Source organism: Polypterus senegalus, chromosome 15 (genome assembly GCF_016835505.1).
Source record: "Polypterus senegalus isolate Bchr_013 chromosome 15, ASM1683550v1, whole genome shotgun sequence".
Lineage (NCBI taxonomy): Eukaryota > Metazoa > Chordata > Cladistia > Polypteriformes > Polypteridae > Polypterus > Polypterus senegalus.
The window spans coordinates 91,445,836-91,467,960 of NC_053168.1; the positions used below are offsets into that span (position 1 = coordinate 91,445,836).

The window sequence follows — 22,125 nt, forward strand, 5'->3', positions numbered from 1 at the left end:
TTGTTGCTTATTTACTTATGTTATAATGTCATTATTTCTTCATTAACTTATATCAATCAGCCACAACATTAAAACAACTTTCAGAATAAGTGATGATTATCTCATTACAATGGAATCTGCCAAGTGGTGGGATATATTAGGTAGCAAGTGAACAGAAAGTTCTTGATGGTGATATGTTAGAAGCAGGAACAATGGTCAAGTAAAAGGACGTAATTGACTTTAACAAGGGCCAAATTGTGATGGGTAGACAGTTGGATATGGACATCTCCAAAATGGCAGGTATTATGGGGTGTTCTCAGTATGCAGTGGTTAGTATCTACCAAAAGTGGTCCAAGGAAGGACAACCACTGAACCAGCAGAAGGGAGAAGGCATCCAAGGTTCACTGAAGTGTATGATGTGTGTGAAGGCAAGCTTGTCTGATCTGATCCCACAGAAGAGTTACTGTAGTGAAAATTGCTGAAAAACCTTAATACTGACCCTGACAGAAAGTGTCAGAACACACAGTGCCTTGCAGCTTGCTGCGTATTAATCTGCGTAGAGTACTTATGGTGACCAATGTCCACCGCTGATAGCACACAAAATGGGCATGTGAGTGTCAGAATTAGTTTTAGATCATTGGGACATCTGGGTGCGTGAGCATTGCTTATTTGGGAAAGAAACAGAATCAGTGTGCATTATGGGAAAAGGGCAAGACAGCAGAGGCAATTGATGCTCTGGCAATGTTCTGCTGGAAACCCTTGCGTTCTGGCATTCATGGGGATGTTACTTTGACAAGTACCCTATAGCTGAAAATTGTTGTCTATCTGATTGAGCATTTGTGACATGTGCTTGAACAAATAGTCCGATCCGTAGAGGCACCACCTCACAACTTATAGGACTTAAAGGATCTGGTGCTAACCTCCTGGAGCCCGATGTATATCAGTGACACAGTACACGAAATGAAATAAGCAATGAAGCTGTGTTTTGATGGGGAATCATCTACATATTGGATGTAAATCTTTGGTCATCAAAAAACAAATTTATAGTTGATACTTCAGACACAGACATTCTGAGAAGATAATACATTCAGAGCTTCTTGAATTAAAGTGGCTGCTTCATGTAGTAATTCTAGGCAACATTTTCTTGCACTCTTATCTACCAAGGACACATACATTCACAACACTGACAATTCCCCATTCAAAACACAGTACTTGCTATATCTCACCCTCTCTATTTTGACAGGTGAAAAGTGACAGCTTCCATTTCACTGCACATTTATTGTTAGATACAAAGACAATGAACTAAATAAATGAATAAATAATTAAATACATTTATATATAAATAACAGTAACAGATTTAATCTGTTGTGAAAGGTAACAATAAATACACAAATAACAATATGACATGTGATCATAAATAATTTGCATAAATTATTTATTTTATCCAAACTAGTCTTCAGTGTTAGTGAGCATCTTACACTCTTTCTAGGAATGAAGTTCAAGTTGCAAGCTCTACATGAGCAGAGATGCTGAATCTGTCAGCAGCAATACTACCCACTCTGCCAGAGTGCTGCCCTGTTTATTATTTAGTAGGACAAGCAACAAATCTGTTTTCACTTTACTGTAAGGTATAATCTAATATATAAAGCAGAATGTGTGCTTGTCCAGTATGTAACCTACTGTATCTCAGCTAAATTATCGAGTGCCCATTTATATTAAGGAAACACCATAGTTTATATTTCTTTTCAAAATCTAGTTTGTGCCCTTAACCTTGGAGCACCAGATATACCTGCTAGTTTGCTAAATAAAGAATAAAGAAATCATTCTCAAACACACAATCCAATTCAGGGTCAAAGAGGTTGGATCTCAATCTGGTCAGTACTGGGTGTGAAGTACAATCATGGAAAAGGTACCTGTTCATCAGTGTTACACAAGTAGAATCACCCATACTCACTCACACTGGGGCCAATTTATTGTATACAATTTGAAAGTCGTTGGTGATGTGAAAGGGAAACAGAGTATCTGAAAGTAAAAACCACCAAAATGTCATCATTTTCTTTGTACCAGTTACAAGCAGTCAGAGTAACAGTACACTTTTGGGCTGTCCAGGTCTCACTCTCCCCAGCAATATTCTCCACAGTTTCTTGGTGTATTCTCAGAAATATTAACGAATATAATCCACCAGCATGCTCTGAATCTCCTCCCAGTCTTTTCTCATAAGGTTAACCTTGTACATCTCCAAAAACTGCAATCTGGGACATCCCAAGTACATGCTAAAACCACCTCAACAAACTCAATTTCATCTGGAAAGCTGCTGTTCTACTTTGTGGGCCTCAAATATTCCTGATCTATACACTATGTCTCAGCCAAACAACCCTAAGCAAAACCTAAAACTACTTGTAATCTCATGTTATTAGTCACTGTTCAGAGCTTTGACTGTAACTGAGGATAGGGATATAAGCCAACTTATAAATCAGTAGCATCAGTAGTGAACACAGCTAGGTAACAGGCTACTCTCCCTTAGGAGAGAACCATGAATTCAGATTTAAATGGCACTAAATCTCAACTGAACTGAATAAAAATAAGCAGGAGATTTTTCCAGCATGTACTGAACATCACAGTCTTATGAGGCCAAGTAGATATCATTATCTGCAAATATACATATAACCTATAAGTTCTCAAACTGGATACCATTCACACTTCAGCTTTGCATGGGCATCATGAGCCAGGAAATGCTGAACAGGTCAGGAGACAAGATGCTCCCATGGTGGAGTCCGGTGACAAAATGAAACGGTTTTGACCTAAAATCAAGAATACAAACGTAATTTTCACTCCAAAAGTATGGGGAACAAATGATATACCTCAGTTCTACCTTTGCAAGGCCAGCCAGGGACTCGCGTGTGTTTTCTTGAATATAAAGTTAAACTAAAGTACAGAGTCTTGGTTTCAGTAACTAAGCAAAGGCTTTCAGAAGACGACTAAGGAGTATATTCCCATGGTAACTCAAATATGCCATCTTTGTCACCTTTAAAAATCGGGATCACCAGCCTAGATTACCAGTCTTGAACTTTCCAGGAATGCTTAGGTATGCCAACAGCAGACATATATATGTTGAGTGTCAGGAATATTCAGCACAAAGACAGCCTAAGTTCAAGCGAACATGTGTCTCTTTTTAATGATTGCTAGTGAGTAGCTGAATGATGTTCATATTATTTTCAATTTCACATAAATGTGGGATGAATTATCACAGGGTTTTTACTGTACATATTTCAGTATTGTAAGCAAAGTTTGTACTCTCTTCTTCACCAGCTGTCAGCTTTTCATATAATTTTAATGCAAATTACTGTTGTGTAAATTATATAGTATGTGATATCTATTAATCTCCTCTTAATTAAGTTATTAGACTGTACTTAATGTCCTACAAATAAAAAGGATCAGTGTTAAGCTGAGTAAAGCATTTTTATTGAATATGTCTATAGTTTGGTTCTGGCTGCCTGCAGGGATTGGGGAAGGGCGCCTCAATGTCTGATAAGGTGCTCATGGACTTGGGATCCATCCCTGTGTACCAGACCCACCCAAAAAAAGGCCTTCAATTAGGCAGCTTTATTGACTGTCACCTTTGTTCACGTCAAGCTGAACAAAGCTGGCCAATACTTTTAATGAAATCCAGAGACTCTCCATGTAACATTTTTCCTCAATTTGTCCACCAGCTGGTACTTGGGTTGCTGCTGAGACAGATACCAACAAAATCTTGGCTACTGCTCCTTGTAACTGCTTTGACATTGTAAGACCAGAGTTTTAGAAATACTACTGTTATTTGGTTGTATGTGTTTCTTCTGATAGGAACTGTTACAACAAAGCACATAGAGAATTTGTTTTTTCACAACCGTGCTTTGATACACCCCTTCATTCAAAACTCCAACCCCCTCCTGCTTATGGGTGCAAGGCTCACTGCAACATATATTTCCATTTTTTACATGTTTTTACAAGCATACTTCACTAAAACCTCCTAGTTCTGAGTGAGAAATTATACAGGTATACATCATAGCAGCAAGTTAGTTAATGAGCTCCAAATCTCATAGACAGGATTTAAGATGCATTAACACTAGCAAAAGTCACTTTGGTGACAGGATTTAAATATACAAGCACTCCAGGGTGAAAATAAAATGTATGAGCCTTGAAATTGCATTCTGGGGCAGGATCATGTCTAAGTATTGCTAAATAAAAATCACAAAAGAAGTGAGTTACCTTTGAATTACTATATGGAAGACAACTCCAGGGAATATTGGATATTGCTAAAGAGGGCTAGTAAGAAGAGGCACTCCCATCCACAAATATGTTGGACTACATCACACAGTTACATGATAGATACACAAAATTGCAACCTATACTAAAAGAACACGTGGAAAGAGCGCAGTCAGCACAGGCACATTTGTCTGCGAGTTCCTTCCTGGAGATTATGGCATGGTTCTTGTTCCCACCTATCTCTCTAAACTACAAGCCCACTGACAGGGCCCTTACGAAGTTAAGGAGAGGAAATGTCTCATCAATTATTTGGTCAAAGAACTGATCCATCACCCAATTGAACGGCTACTGTATATCATTGTCAACTTGCTAAAACTGTGGAAGGACCGGCACCCGACTCCCCAATCTCATCAGCCCTGTTCTTATTTTGCTCATAAATCATTCCCTGACTTTGGCACTGATTTGATGGACAAAAAGTGACAGTAGCTCGAAACAGTTAGCCTGGCAGACCCAAAGGTGGTGAGTGGAAGACCCGGAAGGACCTCTCAGAGTGCACATGACATTGTGACAGAGCTGGGGGTAGTCGTTTGTGAACGCCCATACCGACTCCCAGAGGCAAAACGTATAGAAGTGGAACTAGAGGTTAAGAGAATACTAGATTTTGGTATAATGAAGGAACATTATAGTTCCTAGTCAAGTCCCACTATTTTGGACCCTAAGCTAGATGGGAGTTGGTGCTTTTACAATGACTTCTGCTGGCTTAATCAAGTCTCTTGATTTGACTCTTATCTGATGCCACGAGAGGATGACCTCCTAGAATGACTTGGTAAAGCAGAGCATCAGACAACTCCAGACACGACAGAAGGGTTTTGACAAGTCCCTTTAATGGACGTTGCAAGTAAAATATTGCGTTTAACACTCCTAGCGGACACTGGCAATACGGTGTCCTTCCACTTGGGTTGTATAGGGTGCATGTGACATTCCAATATCTGGTGGAGAGAGTGCTACAGCCCCACAATGCCTACAGCGATGCATACCTGAATGGTGTTGTCATCTATTCAGGCATATGGAAGGAACATCTACAGCACATCTGATCATGCTCCAATCCTTAGGTAAACCCGGCCTCTGCAAAAAAAAACCCAAAAGTGGTATTTTGGGATAATGGAAGCCAAGTATTTAGTATAGTACATGGGCAGGGGTATGGTCTGGCCACAGTTATCAAAACGTTGATGCCATTACAAAATGGGTCAGTCCAAAAACCTGGTGACAGGGCAAAGCCTTGGATTAGCAGGGTTCTACCACTGGTATATTTCCTGTTTCTCTTTGACAGACCTAACAAAAAAGTAAGCCCCCAACAGAGTGGTATGGAATGCAAATAAAGAAACTACATTTTTAGACCTAAAGCAAGCCCTCATGTCAGCACTGGTCATGATGGCTCCTGACTTCCCTTTGCCTTTAATTCTCCACATCAACGCTCTTGGTGCTGAGCTGAGCCACAGTATTGACATTGTTGAACACACAATCATGTTCCTGAGCCAGAAACTGTTGGACTAGGAAACCAGTTATTAGGCAGTGGAATGGGAGACTCTGGCGATCATGTGGGCCTGAGGTACTACCTCCTAGGCCATAAGTTCATGCTTGTCACAGACTATGCCCTTATCTCATGGATGGCAGTGCAAAAGAAGTCGAACCAACGAGACATGGGGTGATGATTTCTAGACCTCCAACCATACCGGTTCAAAGTCATTCATCATGAGGATGCCGTCTATGTCAATTCCAAGGCCCATTCTCGGGTTTACAACCTCTTAGTTCAGAGAGCTCGTCCTGATGTGTCTGAGCTTTAGAAGTGGTGGTTTGGATGTGTCACGTTTATGGGCTTTTGTAAATGTAATTAACCACTGAGTCAGGAGTTGGTATTGTTCTTTAATCCTTTCTCTATTTCTCCCTCTGCATACCGGGTGATTGATGACCCCACAATTACTGATGCCATCCCTGGTGTCTGTCCTCCTAGACCTGCCCCTTCCTATCATCTTCCATCATAAGCCGGCAAACCAGTTACCTGTTTGTGTCTGTAAAGAGTTTATCGTAACTAATTGCAAGTTTATTCTTTACAACTGTTAAATTATACAGGATTACTAAGGTGGCAATTCAAATTTTTATGTATGTTTTTGTGTCATTTTACAGTTTCTAAAAAGGTAGAATATTCAGAATCGTTGTTTCATCCACAGACAAATGCAACAATCAAAAATGTACACTCTGCAACTAGAAGGAATACTACGTTGAGCCTCTCATCCACAAGAACAACCTATACCTGTAAATGTCTGTAGAGTATTTTCACACCACCCAGGGTCTCTCATGTGAATACACTCCAAAGCAGGAGAGAAAGCATTCTTGTCCAAAATTGATTCCACAACCAATGCTGTTTTAAAAAGTGATTCCAACTACATCCACCCAATATATTTCAACCTTCTGCACAAGTTTCAATACCTTTCCCAGCAAACGAGTTATGTTTTATATCTCAAGTGCCAGCTTCCAACACAAAGTTCTAAGATGCCTACGTCTGTCAGTCTGTCCCAGTCTTGCCTGTTATCCGAATGGCATTGCACCTCACGCTCACTTCTGGTCTTATGGGTTGTTGGGCCCACCATGGATGCTTCACACAGCTTTTGTTGTGGCTGAGCCTAACTGGGATATATGAGTCATCTGCCCCACCAGGACCTCCAAAGCAAACACCACTTGCAGGCCTACTTCAAGGAATAGTTCCCAAATGAGGTTCACATTAATTTAATTAGAACATTTGAAAGGGTCAGTGCCACACAATCATGCAATATAAAATTAAATCACAGGTATTTACACACTGTAGGTAGACAGAAAAGTTAAAAAAAAAAAAAAATGTGAGACAGACATATGGAATAATAGAAAAAATATAAATTCTAGATGTAGAGAAGACACAAGTGATTTGAAAGCACACTTATGATGTATTTAGCATCTACGACATCAAAACACATCATTTTAGCAATGTTTTCATAAAATCTTTCAAGCATCTATTAAGAGAGGATTATGCGAAAAAGGGACACAAAGCTCTATATTTTAGCTCCTGGGAAACTACATCAAGATTCAACTAGCTTGATGATCAATAACTGTGATTTAAAAAGAGTTTTCATATGTCATAACATCTATATATACAATTCACTAAGGGCACGCAAAACACTGAGCACAAGCAAGACATTGAGGGCATGCAAGACAGTGAGTGCAAGCAAGACAAAGCCCTGCCCGCCAACTCTAAGACCATGGGATACACTCGACAGAGCCCCACGTGCCAACTCTAACCCTCCTATCGCGTCATGGGATACGCACAACAGAGCCACGCACGCCAAATGTAACCATCCTCCCGAGTCCAGTGTCGCTCTCGAGACACGCAACAACTAACCAAACACAGCCTCAGTCACTTTCGTCTGTGCAAAAGTCCACATGCACCTCTAAGCCACGTTGACTTTACACCGCATGCAAGACAGAGAGCCACGATCACCAAGTCACAGAGCCCCGCCCACCAAATCTAACTAAGGGCAAGCAATACAGAAAGCGCACGCAAGACAGAGAGCCATGCCCGCCTGCCAATTCTAACTATGGGCAAGCAAGACAGAGAGCACCGCCCACCAAATCTAAGACCATGGGATACACACGCATTTAGTGTATAAATGGATATAAATAATTGAATGTAAACGATTAGCCAAAATCTGTTGTATGTAAACGATACTGTTTAAAAAGTTATTGTTTTTTTCATCAGAAAACCCGGTTTCCACGTTTACCTGTATTAGTTTAAATGGCACTTTAAACACTCGCAATAGGGCGGACGCGCTGACTTATCGTGTCGACTGAGCAACACCGTGAATGCGGCGTCTATCTATATATCTCTATGTTTTCCGTAGCCTGCTACAGGAAGGTACTCTCTCGATCATTAGCATTGGTTTCGCTCCTTGCTATTTTCGTTATACTGCGACGGTGTTTCCTAAGCCTTTGTTATACTGAATTCCTTTCTCACCGTTTTCCGTTCCTATTCTTACACCGGCGTATGCTACGGCAGGCTTCGGCTAGTATTTTATAAGTTTGAATTCAACTAATTTTGAAGGATGTTGTGCTGTAAAATAAGGCCGACTCACGTCCCAGAGCTTGGATTCCCTAATGCCTGCGATTTGTCTATGACTCATCTCCTGCACAGGACTCCATCCCTGGTTCAAGAACACTGGATACCGAATTTAATTTCTCCATCTCAAGGCGGCATCACTCTTCCTTGGTGTGCTCTTGGGGAGTAAACGCTGCTAATTTTCGCACGCTCACCCATGCTCTTCTATTTCTATCAAGGCTGCTCTCTTGAACGTGAAAGCAGTGTCTAATAAAACTTTTATTCTTCAATACTTTATTATTTCATATAAACTGGATTTATTTTCCATCACTGAGACCTGGATTGTAAATGGTGACTTTTCATATTTTACTGACTTTGTACCATTAGGTTATTCATTTTTACACTCTCCTCGGCTGACTTGTCGTGGTGGGGGCATTAAAGCTGTTTTTAAAAGTATGATCTTATGTCAGAGCCTTAAAAGGGGTCCGTTTAGTAGCTTCGAACTGCAACTTTTCGAAATGTGCAGCTCCGTTTCTTTGTTGTTTGCTGTGGTTTATAGACCTCCTGTAATTAATGAGATCTTCACTTCTGAATTCTCTGATCTCTTGGCTGATAGTACTTTCTCCCATGACAAAGTATTTATTGCTGGTGAGTTTAACATACACGTTTGTTGTTAATTGAAACCTCTGGTTAATGACTTTTTATCATTATTGGACTCATTATTATATCCGATTTTAAAAACATATTCTCTAGTCGTGATGTACATGATCATTATGATGGTATCGATGATTCTGTTTTAGAATTTAATTCTTCTTGTAAAACGGTTTTTGACTCAATTGCTAAAATGTTTTTAGACTCAATTGCTCCGTGCAAGATACGCTGTAATAAGGGAACACCTGCTCCCTGGCTAAATGAAACTACGCGACTGCTACGCCGTACTTGTTGAACTGCGGAACGACGTTGGAAAAAAGATGGACTGATTGATATAATCCGCTGTGGTATCGTTGCAACTGGCTATGAACTTCCTACTGTTAATCATGGCATTGTCTTGGAATCTTTTGATCTTGTCTCATTTTCACAATTAAAAAGTACTATTGACACCGTTAAACCTACTCTCAGTCCTCTTGATATTGTACCACCACGCCTCTTAGTGGAAGCCTTTGATGTTTTGGGTCCATCTTTACTTACCATCCCTGTCTAAAAACTGCAAAATTAGATCCTGGAGTTTTAGCCAATTTTTGCTCGATTTCCCAATTGCCATTTCTGGCTAAAATATTAGAAAGAATTATTTATAATCAATTGGTTGATCCCCTTAACTCCAATAATTTATTTGAGATCTACCAATCTGGCTTTAAGCGTTATCATGGTGTTGAGACGGCCCTCCTGAAAGTATTCAATGACATCTCTATCATTACTGACTCAGGTGGCGCTGCAGTCCTTGTCCTCCATGACCTGTCTGCTGCCTTTGACAATATTGACCATGAGATATTGCTGTTGTGGCTTGAACATCTTGTTGGGCTGAAAGGGGCTGCTCTTAACTAGTTCAGGTTATATCTAATTGGTAGATACTTTTCAGTGACTTTAAATTCCTTTTTTTCATCTACTGCTCCTCTTAAATGTGGTGTTCCTCAGGGATCCATTTTGGGTCGTATTTTATTCTCTATATACCTTCACCCTATTAGAGCTATTTTTAGGAAATTTAACATTTCTTTTCACTGCTATGCTAATGATACACAGGCTTATATTCCCGTCTGCAACTCTGCAATAAATCAACTGCACAACTGTCTTTTTGAACTAAGATCCTGGATGGCTAATAATTTTCTTGATCTGAATCAAAATAAAATGGAGGTGCTTATAGAGGGTCCATCAGCTAAAGCCCAAATTCCTCTTGGACTTCTCGGCTCTTTCTTTGTCTTTTACAAACCTCAAGTCCACAATCTTGGTGTTATCTTTGACAGTAACCTCTCTTTTGAGAAACAGATTAATTCTGCAGTCAAGAGTTGCTTTTTTCAGCATCGTCTTTTATGTAAGATCAATGCTGTCACTTGCTTTCTGGTTGGTGTAAGAAATTCTGATTCTGTTTCTCCAATATTAGCTTCTTTACACTGGCTGCCTGTCAGTTTTCAAATTGATTTTAAAATCTTGCTGCTAGTTTTTAAATCTTTACATGGGGTTACTTCTGCCTATTTATCTGAATTGTGTGCTTTACATCAGCCATCTAGAATGCTTAGATCTTCTGGTCAGTTGTTTCTTGTTATCCCTCGTACCAAGTGTAAAACTAAGCGGGACAGGGCTTTTGCAGCTGCTGCTCTTCGCCTGTGAAACTCTTTACCTCATTACATAAAGGAGTCGTCTACAACTGAACTGTTGAAAACAAGATTAAAGACTAATTTCTATTCACTTGTATTCTGTGACCTTCAGTAATACTGATGGTTTCCTCATTGTGATTATGTAACATTACCTCTATTTATTATTTATTTTATTTATGTTAATTTATTTTATTTCTATTTGTTTTTTTCTTCTTTTACTGTAAAGCACTTTGGCCACAGCATTCTTATGCTGTTTTAAATGTGCTACATAAATAAATTGATAATTGACAATGTTAATTAGTGATGCGCCAATATACAGGCAACAGATTGGAACCATATGGTTATTGCTCAAGATATGCAATGGGCGTGAGAGAATAATTTGGAAGAAACAATAGTTAAGTATTTTGGTTTTCAATGCAATATATCAGCATCTATTTTAGATATTTAAAGAAGAAAACTACTGAAATGGTTACGTAAATAAAAACAAGAATGTACAGTAGAACCTTTGGTTACAAATGTTTCCAAACACGTACAAATCGGGTTATGATCAAAATGTTTGCCCAAGTTTTGCATCTGCTCACGACCACATGCTCTGGTGGCGAACAAAAACACTGGCGGCCAGTTTCCCTACGCGACAATGATTTTGCATTCTCCATTTCCCATTTTCTTTTGTTTCCTAACTAACAAAGCAGCTGATGTTACAAAAGGAGTTACAAAGTTAACCAAGCAGAGGCCTCAAGTGCTGGAAGAGGTGGAAAAACTGTTGCTAGTGTGGTTCAACGAGAAACATCTTGCAGGGGATAGCGTAAGCGAGGCGATATATGTGAGAAAGCCAGGAAGATTAATGGCAATTTGCTGAAGAAAAAAAAATCCTTCTTCGAGTGGCGAAGATTAGGAATTTAAAGCCAGTAGAGGATAGTCTGAAAAGTTTTGCACGAGAAGTGGCATTTAATTTGTTTTCCCTGTGTTCGAACGCTCTGGAACGGATTAATTGTATTTACATACAATCTTACGGGGAAATTATGTTTCTTTTTGCGAACAAAGATTTGGAACAAGTTACGGTCATGACCAGAGGTACCACTGTACTAGGACAACGGTTGATGTAATACACAAAGTGTACTAGGAGATGAATAAGAGATCAGCAGACATCCTGTAAACGATAAGACTGGATAGTCACATACACAGAGATTTCAAGGGTAATAGCTGAACCTAAGAGATATGAGAAGAACAAGAGTGTAGTAGAACTGACTATTTACTTATACTTTTTATTAAGTTATTTGGATGTAAGCCAAAAAACCAATCAGAGAAAAATGTATGCATAAATCAGCACTGTTACGTAAATTCAGCTGTTAATATAACGGATATCTGACCTTACCTTTTTTGATCATTCTGTAATAGGCTACTGTGCTGAATGCTCCCCTTTCAGCATTAAACTGAGTAAACTACGGAAACAATGGACAAGCTTCTTCCTGCCTGGCTCCTGACTCAAAGAGATCCAAGTTTGAGGACGAGATTTCTTTCTTAACCGTATTTCCAATTTAATTTCTATCACATAGGCAAACTGCCATATAACTTCCAGATCACTAACCAGTTTTACTATTTTGGGGGGAAAAAAAAACCCACATGCACACTACACTTCTAGGACTTCCCTTCATCTTCCTCAAGTCTGCAATGTGAAAGTACATTAAGATTTAATATGAAATTAAAAGAAAATCACAAAGGTTTTTCAGCCGGTACACAAAAGCTATGAAGATGGTGTCTTGAGTGTGTGGCTAAAAGGCGTTTGACCACAATAAACCAATCAAAACACATACTCAAAACAATTAAAACTCATGCGGACACAATGACAGTGGGTGAACTTCACAACTGACCTGGCAGGAGATTTATGAAGATTAATTAAATTTGCAGTTGCAAAGAACTACATGAAAGCAAATTCTTTTTATTCATAAAAATGTTACATTGGGTCCAGTTCTGCATTTACACCTTAAAAAGCAATAAAAATTATTGTCAATGATGCATTTTTATTAGACATCAGCCATGATAGAAAAATAGAAATGAGAGATATGGTAATATTCATGAATGTAATTCAAAGAAGGAAAAATATTACAGACCTTACGTAAGGAACAGGATCATTCTGCACCATGCTAAGCAGCCACTGAAGTTCCTCATAACTTCTGTCAACTAATAGTCAAGACAGGAAAAAATACATATTTATAATGGTGCACATTTTAATAGGGACTAAATTACACCATGTTAATGCAATAAAACAGCACATGAAACAGATTTGCTTCTAAGTAATAAAAGCAAGATGAAAGAATACTTGTAAACAATAACCAAGACACATCATTTTCTGAAGTTACTTAACCCAATTATAATTTGCAAGCACACAAAATTGTGTGGATGAGGATAAGGCACAAGCACATTAAAAAGTCAGATAAAGCCTTTTGCTTCTGCCTAAAATGAAAGTAATAATTGATGGCCAATTCTACATTGTTAGTTATCCTGAAGAAGCAAAACAATAGTTAAAAAGACTGATCCTGACATGTTTTAAAAAATTAATATATGTCATATCATGTCTTGGAAATGCAAATAAAAATTTGCTTGCAAAGTGGTCTGTCTTTAACATAATGTTTCCTGTATCTATATCCTCTATTTCCATTTTGCCACTTTTCAGTAACTACAGTGACAATTATTATTCTATTATTTGACCAAACTAACAAAGTGACATTAAACATAATACTACAAGTAGACGGGGGAGTGTAAATTCCTAAGCACATGAATGAATTTACTATAAACGTGCGTTTATAGTTCTTGTGATGAAAAGGTTTCTGAACCGTAAGGTCCGTACAGGAAAGGCTATGAAGCGTTTGCCGTGTGAGAGTAGCTCAAATAGGCAGCATGGCTGAGGGAGCGCGTGCTTAATGCTGTAGATCTGTGATTCCACACTCAGATACAGTGATATAAATACTTTGAGTGGGGCAGAGAGAGTAATATGGAAAACAATGATCCACTGTGGCAACCCCTAACGGGAATAGCTCAAAGAATAAGAAGAAGGTGCAGGGAGAGTAATAACGCTAAAGCAGCTATGGTATTTAGAATAGTTTGACCGTTCTGTGGACCATTATATTGTTTCGGGTTAATTACAATCAGATGCATTAAACTAATAAACAATGTTCAGTTAATTTCAGTGTATTTCTAAAGCGGCGTCAGGGATGTGGATCTAAAAAAGAAAGGGAAACCACACTGGAACAGTAGTACTGCTTTGACGCTGGGTGCCGCTAGTTTGCAAAACTGAGCGGAGAACTTGCGTACACCAGGGCTTTAGTTCGTGTGAAAATGTGCGTGGCTTTGCACCAAGTTTAGGTTTTATACATTGCAATTTGAGCGTGGAAACGGGCTTATGCAACATTTTTATGCGAACATACCATTTATACATGAGGCCCGTGGTGTTTCTGCTATCTCTCTAAATGGGTTGTTTTGTTTTCTCAGCCTAATGATGGAATGTTTTTACTTTCATGGACAGCTCTTTGGACCTCACATTGAGAGTTCACAGTGACAGTTTCAAAATGCAAACTCCACACTTGGGATCAATTCCAGACCTTTACCTGCTTAATAATTAGTGAAATAATGAGGGAACTGTTCCAAAATGTGGGTTTTTCAACTATACAGAAAAATGGCTAATTTTAACTATTCAAATTAAAATAAGTACATCTGAATATATACAAACTTAGGTTATGATTCTAGGTGTTACATGCAGCAAAATCAAATACAATCCTACCAGCAACTGTTAACCCTCAGAAGTTGGCAAAAACACTCAGACTGGGAAGCACGCTGTATTTAGGATCTTATTTCAAACGATCATTTTCACTTAGAAAACACAATTGGTAATATACAGTGGGTACGGAAAGTATTCAGACCCCCTTCAATTTTTCACTCTTTGTTATATTGCAGCCATTTGCTAAAATCATTTTAAATTATTTTTTCCCTCATTAATGTACACACAGCACCTCATATTGACAGACAAAAAAAAGAATTTTTGAAATTGTTGCAGATTTATTAAAAAAGAAAAACTGAAATATCACATGGTCCTAAGTACTCAGACCCTTTGCTCAGTATTTAGTAGAAGCACCCTTTTGAGCTAATACAGCCATGAGTCTTCTTGGGAAAGATGCAATTAAAAAAAAAAAAAGCTAACCTTAACAAGGATCATAAATTGCACCGGCTGTTACAGACTGACAGACTGAAATCAAATGTATGCTTTTATTCTAAAATTGTAAGACTAAGAGCAGTTTACTTCTCAAAATGGAGTAGTGCAGGATCGAACTCGCGATCTTTTGATTCCCGCGCGGCAGCCGAGAATTCTTTAGCTAAAACTCCCTAAAACGTTTCCCATTCATTCTCTATGGTAAAAGCACTACCGATGCGATCTATTTTCTGCCACTTCCGTTTTGGGGGCGCTGTTCTGCGATTTTCGCCGCTGCGCCTGCAGCGTCTGCTTTCATAGACGTGCTGCTGCTGCTTTTTTTTTTATTTCTTAAGTAAATCGTGAAGTTTAAGATGTAGATCGCACGGTTATTTCTGTTGATTAATTCATGATTTCATTATTTATAGATAATACTGTTAACAAGTGGTCGTTATTTTTGCCTGTTGTATACAATCTATCTAGCGCCTTTCACATCTATCGCCACTCTCACTGCCCGCTTGCCTGCGAGCAGCATGCGTCGATTGATTTATGATTTAATGTATTACTTTTTGACATAATTCTCCGAGTTGTAAAACACATATACATTTTATATAAAATGAAACTAATATATAGTTAATACAGTTATCTATCTGTCTCGTGCCTTCTCTGTCTGCCTATTATATAGTGTCTTTCCTGTTAACATCTGTTGCACAGTGCCTTCTCTATCTAGTGTCTTTCAAATCTACCTGTACTCTCACTGCCTGCGTGCCTACCTGCAGCGTCTGATGATTAATTGCAGAGATGAAAAATATGTATATTTGTGTGATACTGTTATCTGTCCGTTGCATTGCCTGTCTGCTATTATACCGTGAATTCCCTGTCTGCCTATTATATAGTGCCTTTCCTATCTAATTCATTTATCTAGTGCCTTTCACATGTGAATGTTCTCTTACTGCCTGCTTGCCTTTCTGCAGCATCTGTCATATAGTGCCTTTCACATCTATCTATCTATCATATAGTGCCTTTAACATCTGTCTATCTATCTATCAATCATATAGCACCTTTCACATCTATTTATCTGTATGTCTGTCTGTCTATTTATTACTCCTGACAGTTTTATATCTTTTATTGCACAGTGCCTTCCCAGTTTATCTGTCTACTGGCTTCTCTGTCTGTGTATTATTCAGTGCTGTCTGACTGTGAGTGTCTTACATAACTTAAAAATAAGAACAGTTATAAGGACACTGGCTCATGTTAATTGCAGTCTCAATTTTTAAATATTTTAAAAAGAGCATCCCACATTTATTAAACAGTGACTCTCCTATTTGTTTGTCTATCTAGTGCCTTTCAGATCTATATGTACTCTAATGGTCCTGTTGCATCTGTTGAATAATAAACAGGCTGAAGCATTTTTCATTTATTTTATTTACATACATCTCAGAGATAAACAATTAAATAAATACACAATAAAACTAATATATTGCTAATGATGATACCTGTATGTCTGGTGCTTTCTCTTTCTGTTTTCGTATATAGTGCCTTTGCTGGCTGCCTATTATACTGTGAATTCCTTCTCTATCTGTCTATGTAGTAATAATAGTATTACTTTTTGGCTTCCGTCTGCTCTGTATATAGTGGCTTTCTTATCTATGTCTCGTATATAATGCCTTTCATGTCTAGTGCTTTTTACATCTACTTGTACTCTCATTATCTGCTTGCCTTCTTAAAAGTATCTGTTGATTAATAAAAAGGCTGTACCATTTTTCAGTTAGTAGTGCTTTCTCTGTCTTTTATACAGTGAACTCCCTGTCTATCTACTGTATATAGTAATAGTAATTTTATTATTATATAGCAGCTTCCCTATCTGCGATCATATAGTGCCTTTCCTTCCTATCTATTAATCTATCCCCTTAGCTGTTTTTTATATCTATTATACAGTGCCTTCCCTGTTTATTTATTTACATTTTATTTACAGTGATTTCTCTATCTGTCCATTATGCAGTGATCACCTATGTCTTATGGATTTTAAAAATAACAGTTATAGACACCTGGTCATGTTGATTGGAGTCTCAATTGTTAAAAATATTTTAAAAGGAGCATCCCACATGAAAATACAATGATCTGACTGACTGTGCATACCACTTTATATGGTTAAAAAGAAGAAAAAAATAACACTTTCTCCCCAGCGGGGAATCGAACTCGGGTCTCTGAGGAGCAATGTGCCTGCTGTGCACTGATTGGCTGAGCAGTCTGTGTCAACTATTCGCGACTGGCCCCCAGGCGGGAACTGATTTTATTGTACCACGGAGGCAGTTACAATAAACAGGTGTCAATGTCGCATGTTAAGGCGGCTTTTTGTTTCTGCAGTTATATTTTTGAATAAAAGCACAATTGTTGTGTTATATTTGTACATTGTGTGAAAATATTTCTTTGATATTTGGACTTCAGTCTTAATGCATTATATAGTTTATGCCTACATTTTGTCATCTACTACTAGAATATAAAAAACGTTTCTGTTTTAACAATGTGTTTACACAGATTACTGTAGAAACGGAACAGACATGAAATGCGTGTGTTCCAAATAACGATCTATTATTTCCACTCTAAAACTCCACTTCACTCCCAGATACTCAATCAAGGCATGAGCTGAGAGAAGTTCGTGCACGTTCTAAATTGGTGGGGGATGGAATAGCCGGCTTCTCTTTATCAGCACATTTAGAAGACAAAGGGCGCTGGCGGAGAGGTGTGAAGGGATTTAAGAAGTAGTTTAAGGTGGGACGGAATTACGAGTTTTTTCGTAGGCTCTGGTAATTCTAGTGTTAAGAAGCAATTTAAGGTGGGACGGAATTACAAGGTTTTTCGTAGGCTCTGGTAATTCTAGTGTTAAGTGCAGCAGAAATTTTTTTGTAGCCTTGGCCAGATCTGTGCCTTGCCACAATTCTGTCTCTGAGCTCTTCAGGCAGTTCCTTTGACCTCATGATTCTCATTTGCTCTGACATGCATTGTGAGCTGCACGGTCTTATACAGACAGGTGTGTGGCTTTTCTAATCAAGTCCAATCAGTATAATCAAACACAGCTGGACTCAAATGAAGGTGATCTCAAGGATGATCAGAAGAAATGGAAAGCACCTGAGTTAAATATATGAGTGTCACAGCAAAGGGTCTGAATACTTAGGACCATGTGATATTTCAGTTTTTCTTTTTTAATAAATCTGCAAAAATTTCAAAAATTATTTTTTGTCTGTCAATATGGGGTGCTGTGTGTACATTAATGAGGAAAAAAAATAATTTAAATGACTTTAGCAAATGGCTGCAATAAAACAAAGAGTGAAAAATTGAAGGGGGTCTGAATACTTTCCGTACCCACTGTATGTCTGGAAAAACACAACTGCAGCTCAGAATATGACCCAGTAACATTTCCATAGAGTAATCAATACCTCTCTAACATTGTGGCAAAAAGAGAAAAAAGAGAGTATCTGTGTGCACTCTGGCATGGCCTCTAGTGAGGCAATAGGTTCATATATGGACTTCTTGTAAAATATTGTAGGAAAGATACAGTATTTTAGAGAGCCAGTCAAGCCATGAATTGACTTCCTAAACCAATAAGAGGCTAAGATATACAAGTGTAAGTAAGAGGTGCTCACAACCACATCAGGTAAAACAGGCATGTGTAGAGCTCTGCATCATCCTTTGTTTCATCTTCATGGTTTAGAGATTAGGAAAATGGCTTGCATTACAAAAGAATTAAAAGATCATCAGGAAAATTACATGAATTACTACAGAATCAACAGATTATCAATCAGTTAAATGGAGAGACCAATAAAGTGCACAGCACAACTAAAACAGTGTGGACAAAATCATTTACCACCAAACAAGAAGTGCTATTTAAAAATGATGTTGATGTTCATAAGTTTTTTCCAACTAGAAATTTTGGAATTGAAAGAATAATTGCTAAAGGATTGTCTGGATCTACTGAAGATAAGTAAACACTTAAAATATTTGTTTATGTTTACTCACACACATACATCTGCATTTTTATAAATACTATACATGAGTGCAATTCAGGACAGACTGTGCAAAGGAGAATGAAAGGTGACGATGGACAGTGAGCTATAAAAGACATTACAGAAACTAGTAATTTAGTACAATATACACATGAAAGGTACTGAAATTTCTGATGAACTTTTAGTATTACATCTTCCTCCACATAATTCTAATATAGTATTGCACATTATTTGTACATTTTATTGACATTGCTAACACAAACTGTTATATTCTTCATAATAAGATCCGAAAAGCAAAGGACATATAGCCAATGAAACACAAAAACTGTGCAGAGGACTTATCAGCTCAATTATGTAATGTGCTTTTGTGGATTCCCTTATTCAGACACACTCTATTCATGTATTTGTTGGAGTTTCTACCATCACTGGTCCCTGTACAAATGCCATATTGGGGAGAAGGGAATGTGTGACCTGTTAGCAAGAAACTGCTCGCTAATATAAGGAATATATTGTACCACTGTTTCAGTCTGCACAGGAACTGTTTTGAACAATGGGACATGTAAAATGTTCCGATTTTCTAATAAAATAAATAAATGCATACAATCGATTTTGCTTTAAGTGCTGAGTGATACCAAAAAACATGCTCAGGGCATGTCTTTGCAATTTTGTTTTCCTAAAACCGTTAAATCTGTAATTTTTTTTTTTTTTAATGGAGAACTGAATATTTAAAAGGTTTTTGACTGCTTTTTGGCCGTTTGTATCATTTTGTTAGCTAAACTATAAGATATACATGGCTCAACCTCTATCACTAAAGACACAATATAGCTACAGTGTCTATAGCTGCAGGAGGAAGCTGCCATTGCACTTTTCGAAACTGATCTTTTCCTAATTAAGGAGTAGCATTGCATATGTATTTTGTCAGCATGCCTATGTGTTGTGGTTTGAAATTTTGCATATAAGTTGATAAATATTTTTTATGTCTATTTGTATGGTTAAGTACCCCCACCCTCTTTTAGGACGGAGTCTCTTTGTAATTTTACGACAGGGTTGGGGGAAGTGCCTCAAACCAGTTTGGCAAGTGATTCTCTGTAGGACTCTCTCAATCAACCCCCACAGGAATGCCAGACTGCCTAGCTGGCAAACAGCTCACAAAATGGTTTTGGGGGCAGCTGTGAAAGTTATTGTGTGCCCTATTGGTCTAAAGTTGCCTAAAGCCATTAAATACCATGACGCCCTACTGGCTGTAGGGTTTGGATAGAGAATCTATAAATTTGCTTATTTTACCGCTCTCTCCCTCTCTCTAACCAACTAATGAAAGAGCGTCTCACATACCATAAACTGAAAAGGACAACACAATGAAGAGCACAGCTCGGCAGCCATACTGATAATCTTGACACTGCACAAACCAATTAGGAACATGTTTTGTGGACTGATGAAACTAAGGTTGAATTCTAAATGAAGAATACGCAGCAGTACATATGGAGCAAAATGGGCACCACATACCAATATTAAAACATGATCTGAAAAGTGAAGTATGATGGAGGCAGGATCACAATTTGGGGCTGTTATGATGACTCAGGGTCAGGAAAGCTTGCTATCACAGATGAAAAAATGAATTCTTAAGTTTATCAAGGTGTATTTTTAGATCATGTCAAGATTGTTGTCTGTCAGATGAAGCTCACTAGACGAAGTCTGGTGCAGCAGGACAATAAACCAAAACAATAAAGTAAATCTACTACAGAATTGCTTCAAAAAAAGAAACTATGTCTTTTTGAGGGGATTAGTCAGAGCCCAGACTTTAATCCTGTAGATACAACACCAAATTAAAATCAACACAGGCATCAGGGTGCAAAGCTTCTTAACAGAGAGCTTGTCATACTTTTAACAATGAAGTGTACAGACTCACAGTAGTTTAATGCTGCACAGTATTTCCAACTCTTCCTTTAGGCACACAGAAACCTGATTTTCCCATTGGTCGTTTTGATGCAAGAAGACTTGATCATTTCATCAAGCGGGCAGGGTAGGCGTACCCCTTGGTCATTTATCTAGAGACTAGTTAGTTTCATTTTGCCAGGGGCGGGAGGGGAGGTTGATTGTCAAAAAAGGCCCCCTTGCACAACAATGGGCATGGGCACGAAGGTACACACTCAGAATCCACTGATGGTAGATTTGCCCCTGTGCTGAGGAATGACCTCAAGAGAGCCATTAACACCAGATATCTTAAGAATATAGCTGAATGGTTATATAACAATGCATGGTCAAAAATTCCTCCTCAAAGGTGTGCTGGTCTGATTTGCAGCTACTCAAAGCACTTGTTAGAGGTCATTGCTGTCAATGGAAGCTGACTAGTTATTAAAGCCAAGGATTCACTTACTTTTTCGACAGCATACTGTGAATACTTGATAGATGTGCTGAATAAAGATTATAATTGTATGTTATTATTTTAAGTATATTGAGTTTGTCTATACATGTGAAATAGATGAAAAGCAGATTATATTTTAGAAGCAATTAATACAGAAAACCAGGTAACTCTAAAGGGTTCTTGCAACTGTATGTACTGAATGCATTAAAGAATAGTTCAAAGCTCTCTAAAATAAAACCCAGACAGTTAATGACAGATTAATACATGAAAATATTAAAGTGAATATGAAAGTTTTATTGGATTGAGTAATCATCATAATCATTACACTTTTCTGATAAGGGTTTGTGGTGACTAAATATTGAGTTGGACAGGCTATTCATTAGAACATTATAATTGTCCATTCAGCCCAACAAGCTTCTTCATTTTATTCACCTAGAATGTCCAAAATAACACCCAAATTGAGATTTGATGATCCCTAAAGGCTGACTCTGTGCGATATTACTCAGTGATTTCCGAGATTAAATACATTTTCCAACCATATCTCAACATTCTTATTGAAGAATTTATTTTAATGTAACTGGGATGCAGTGTACTAATCAATTTCATAAATCCAGACTTCAATGAAGTCACCTCTACCTCTCTGTTTACCTAAGATGATAAAGGTTCAATTATTTCAGTTTCACTTAACAGCTCATATCTACTAGTCTCAGAATCAGCCCGGTTGCTCTTCTTTGAAATTTCTGTACCACTGTTGAGCATAATACTCCAGATGACACCTCACTAATATGTTATATAATTTAAGCATAACTTGTCTGGGTGCTTACTCCACACATCAAGATATATAACCTAAAACCCTACTAGCATTCTGGATTGCTTCTGAACACTGTCTGGATGTAGACAGTGATCAGTCCAGTCCCCTA

At 38.0% G+C, this 22,125-nt stretch overlaps 1 protein-coding gene across 3 annotated transcripts in view; it reads right to left on the bottom strand.

Moving 5' to 3' along the window:
* The window catches only part of taf2 (TAF2 RNA polymerase II, TATA box binding protein (TBP)-associated factor), a 379,690-nt gene that overhangs the window by 63,917 nt on the left and 293,648 nt on the right, over window positions 1–22,125 (bottom strand). For 2 of the 3 annotated variants that reach the window (XM_039736433.1, XM_039736434.1), the window contains one exon: window positions 12,768–12,837. In XM_039736433.1, the coding sequence (XP_039592367.1) occupies window positions 12,768–12,837 (70 nt within the window). Of the gene's footprint in view, window positions 1–5,261; window positions 5,350–12,767; window positions 12,838–22,125 lie in introns of all 3 variants that reach the window. The other variant, XR_005630659.1, reaches the window with a different exon arrangement.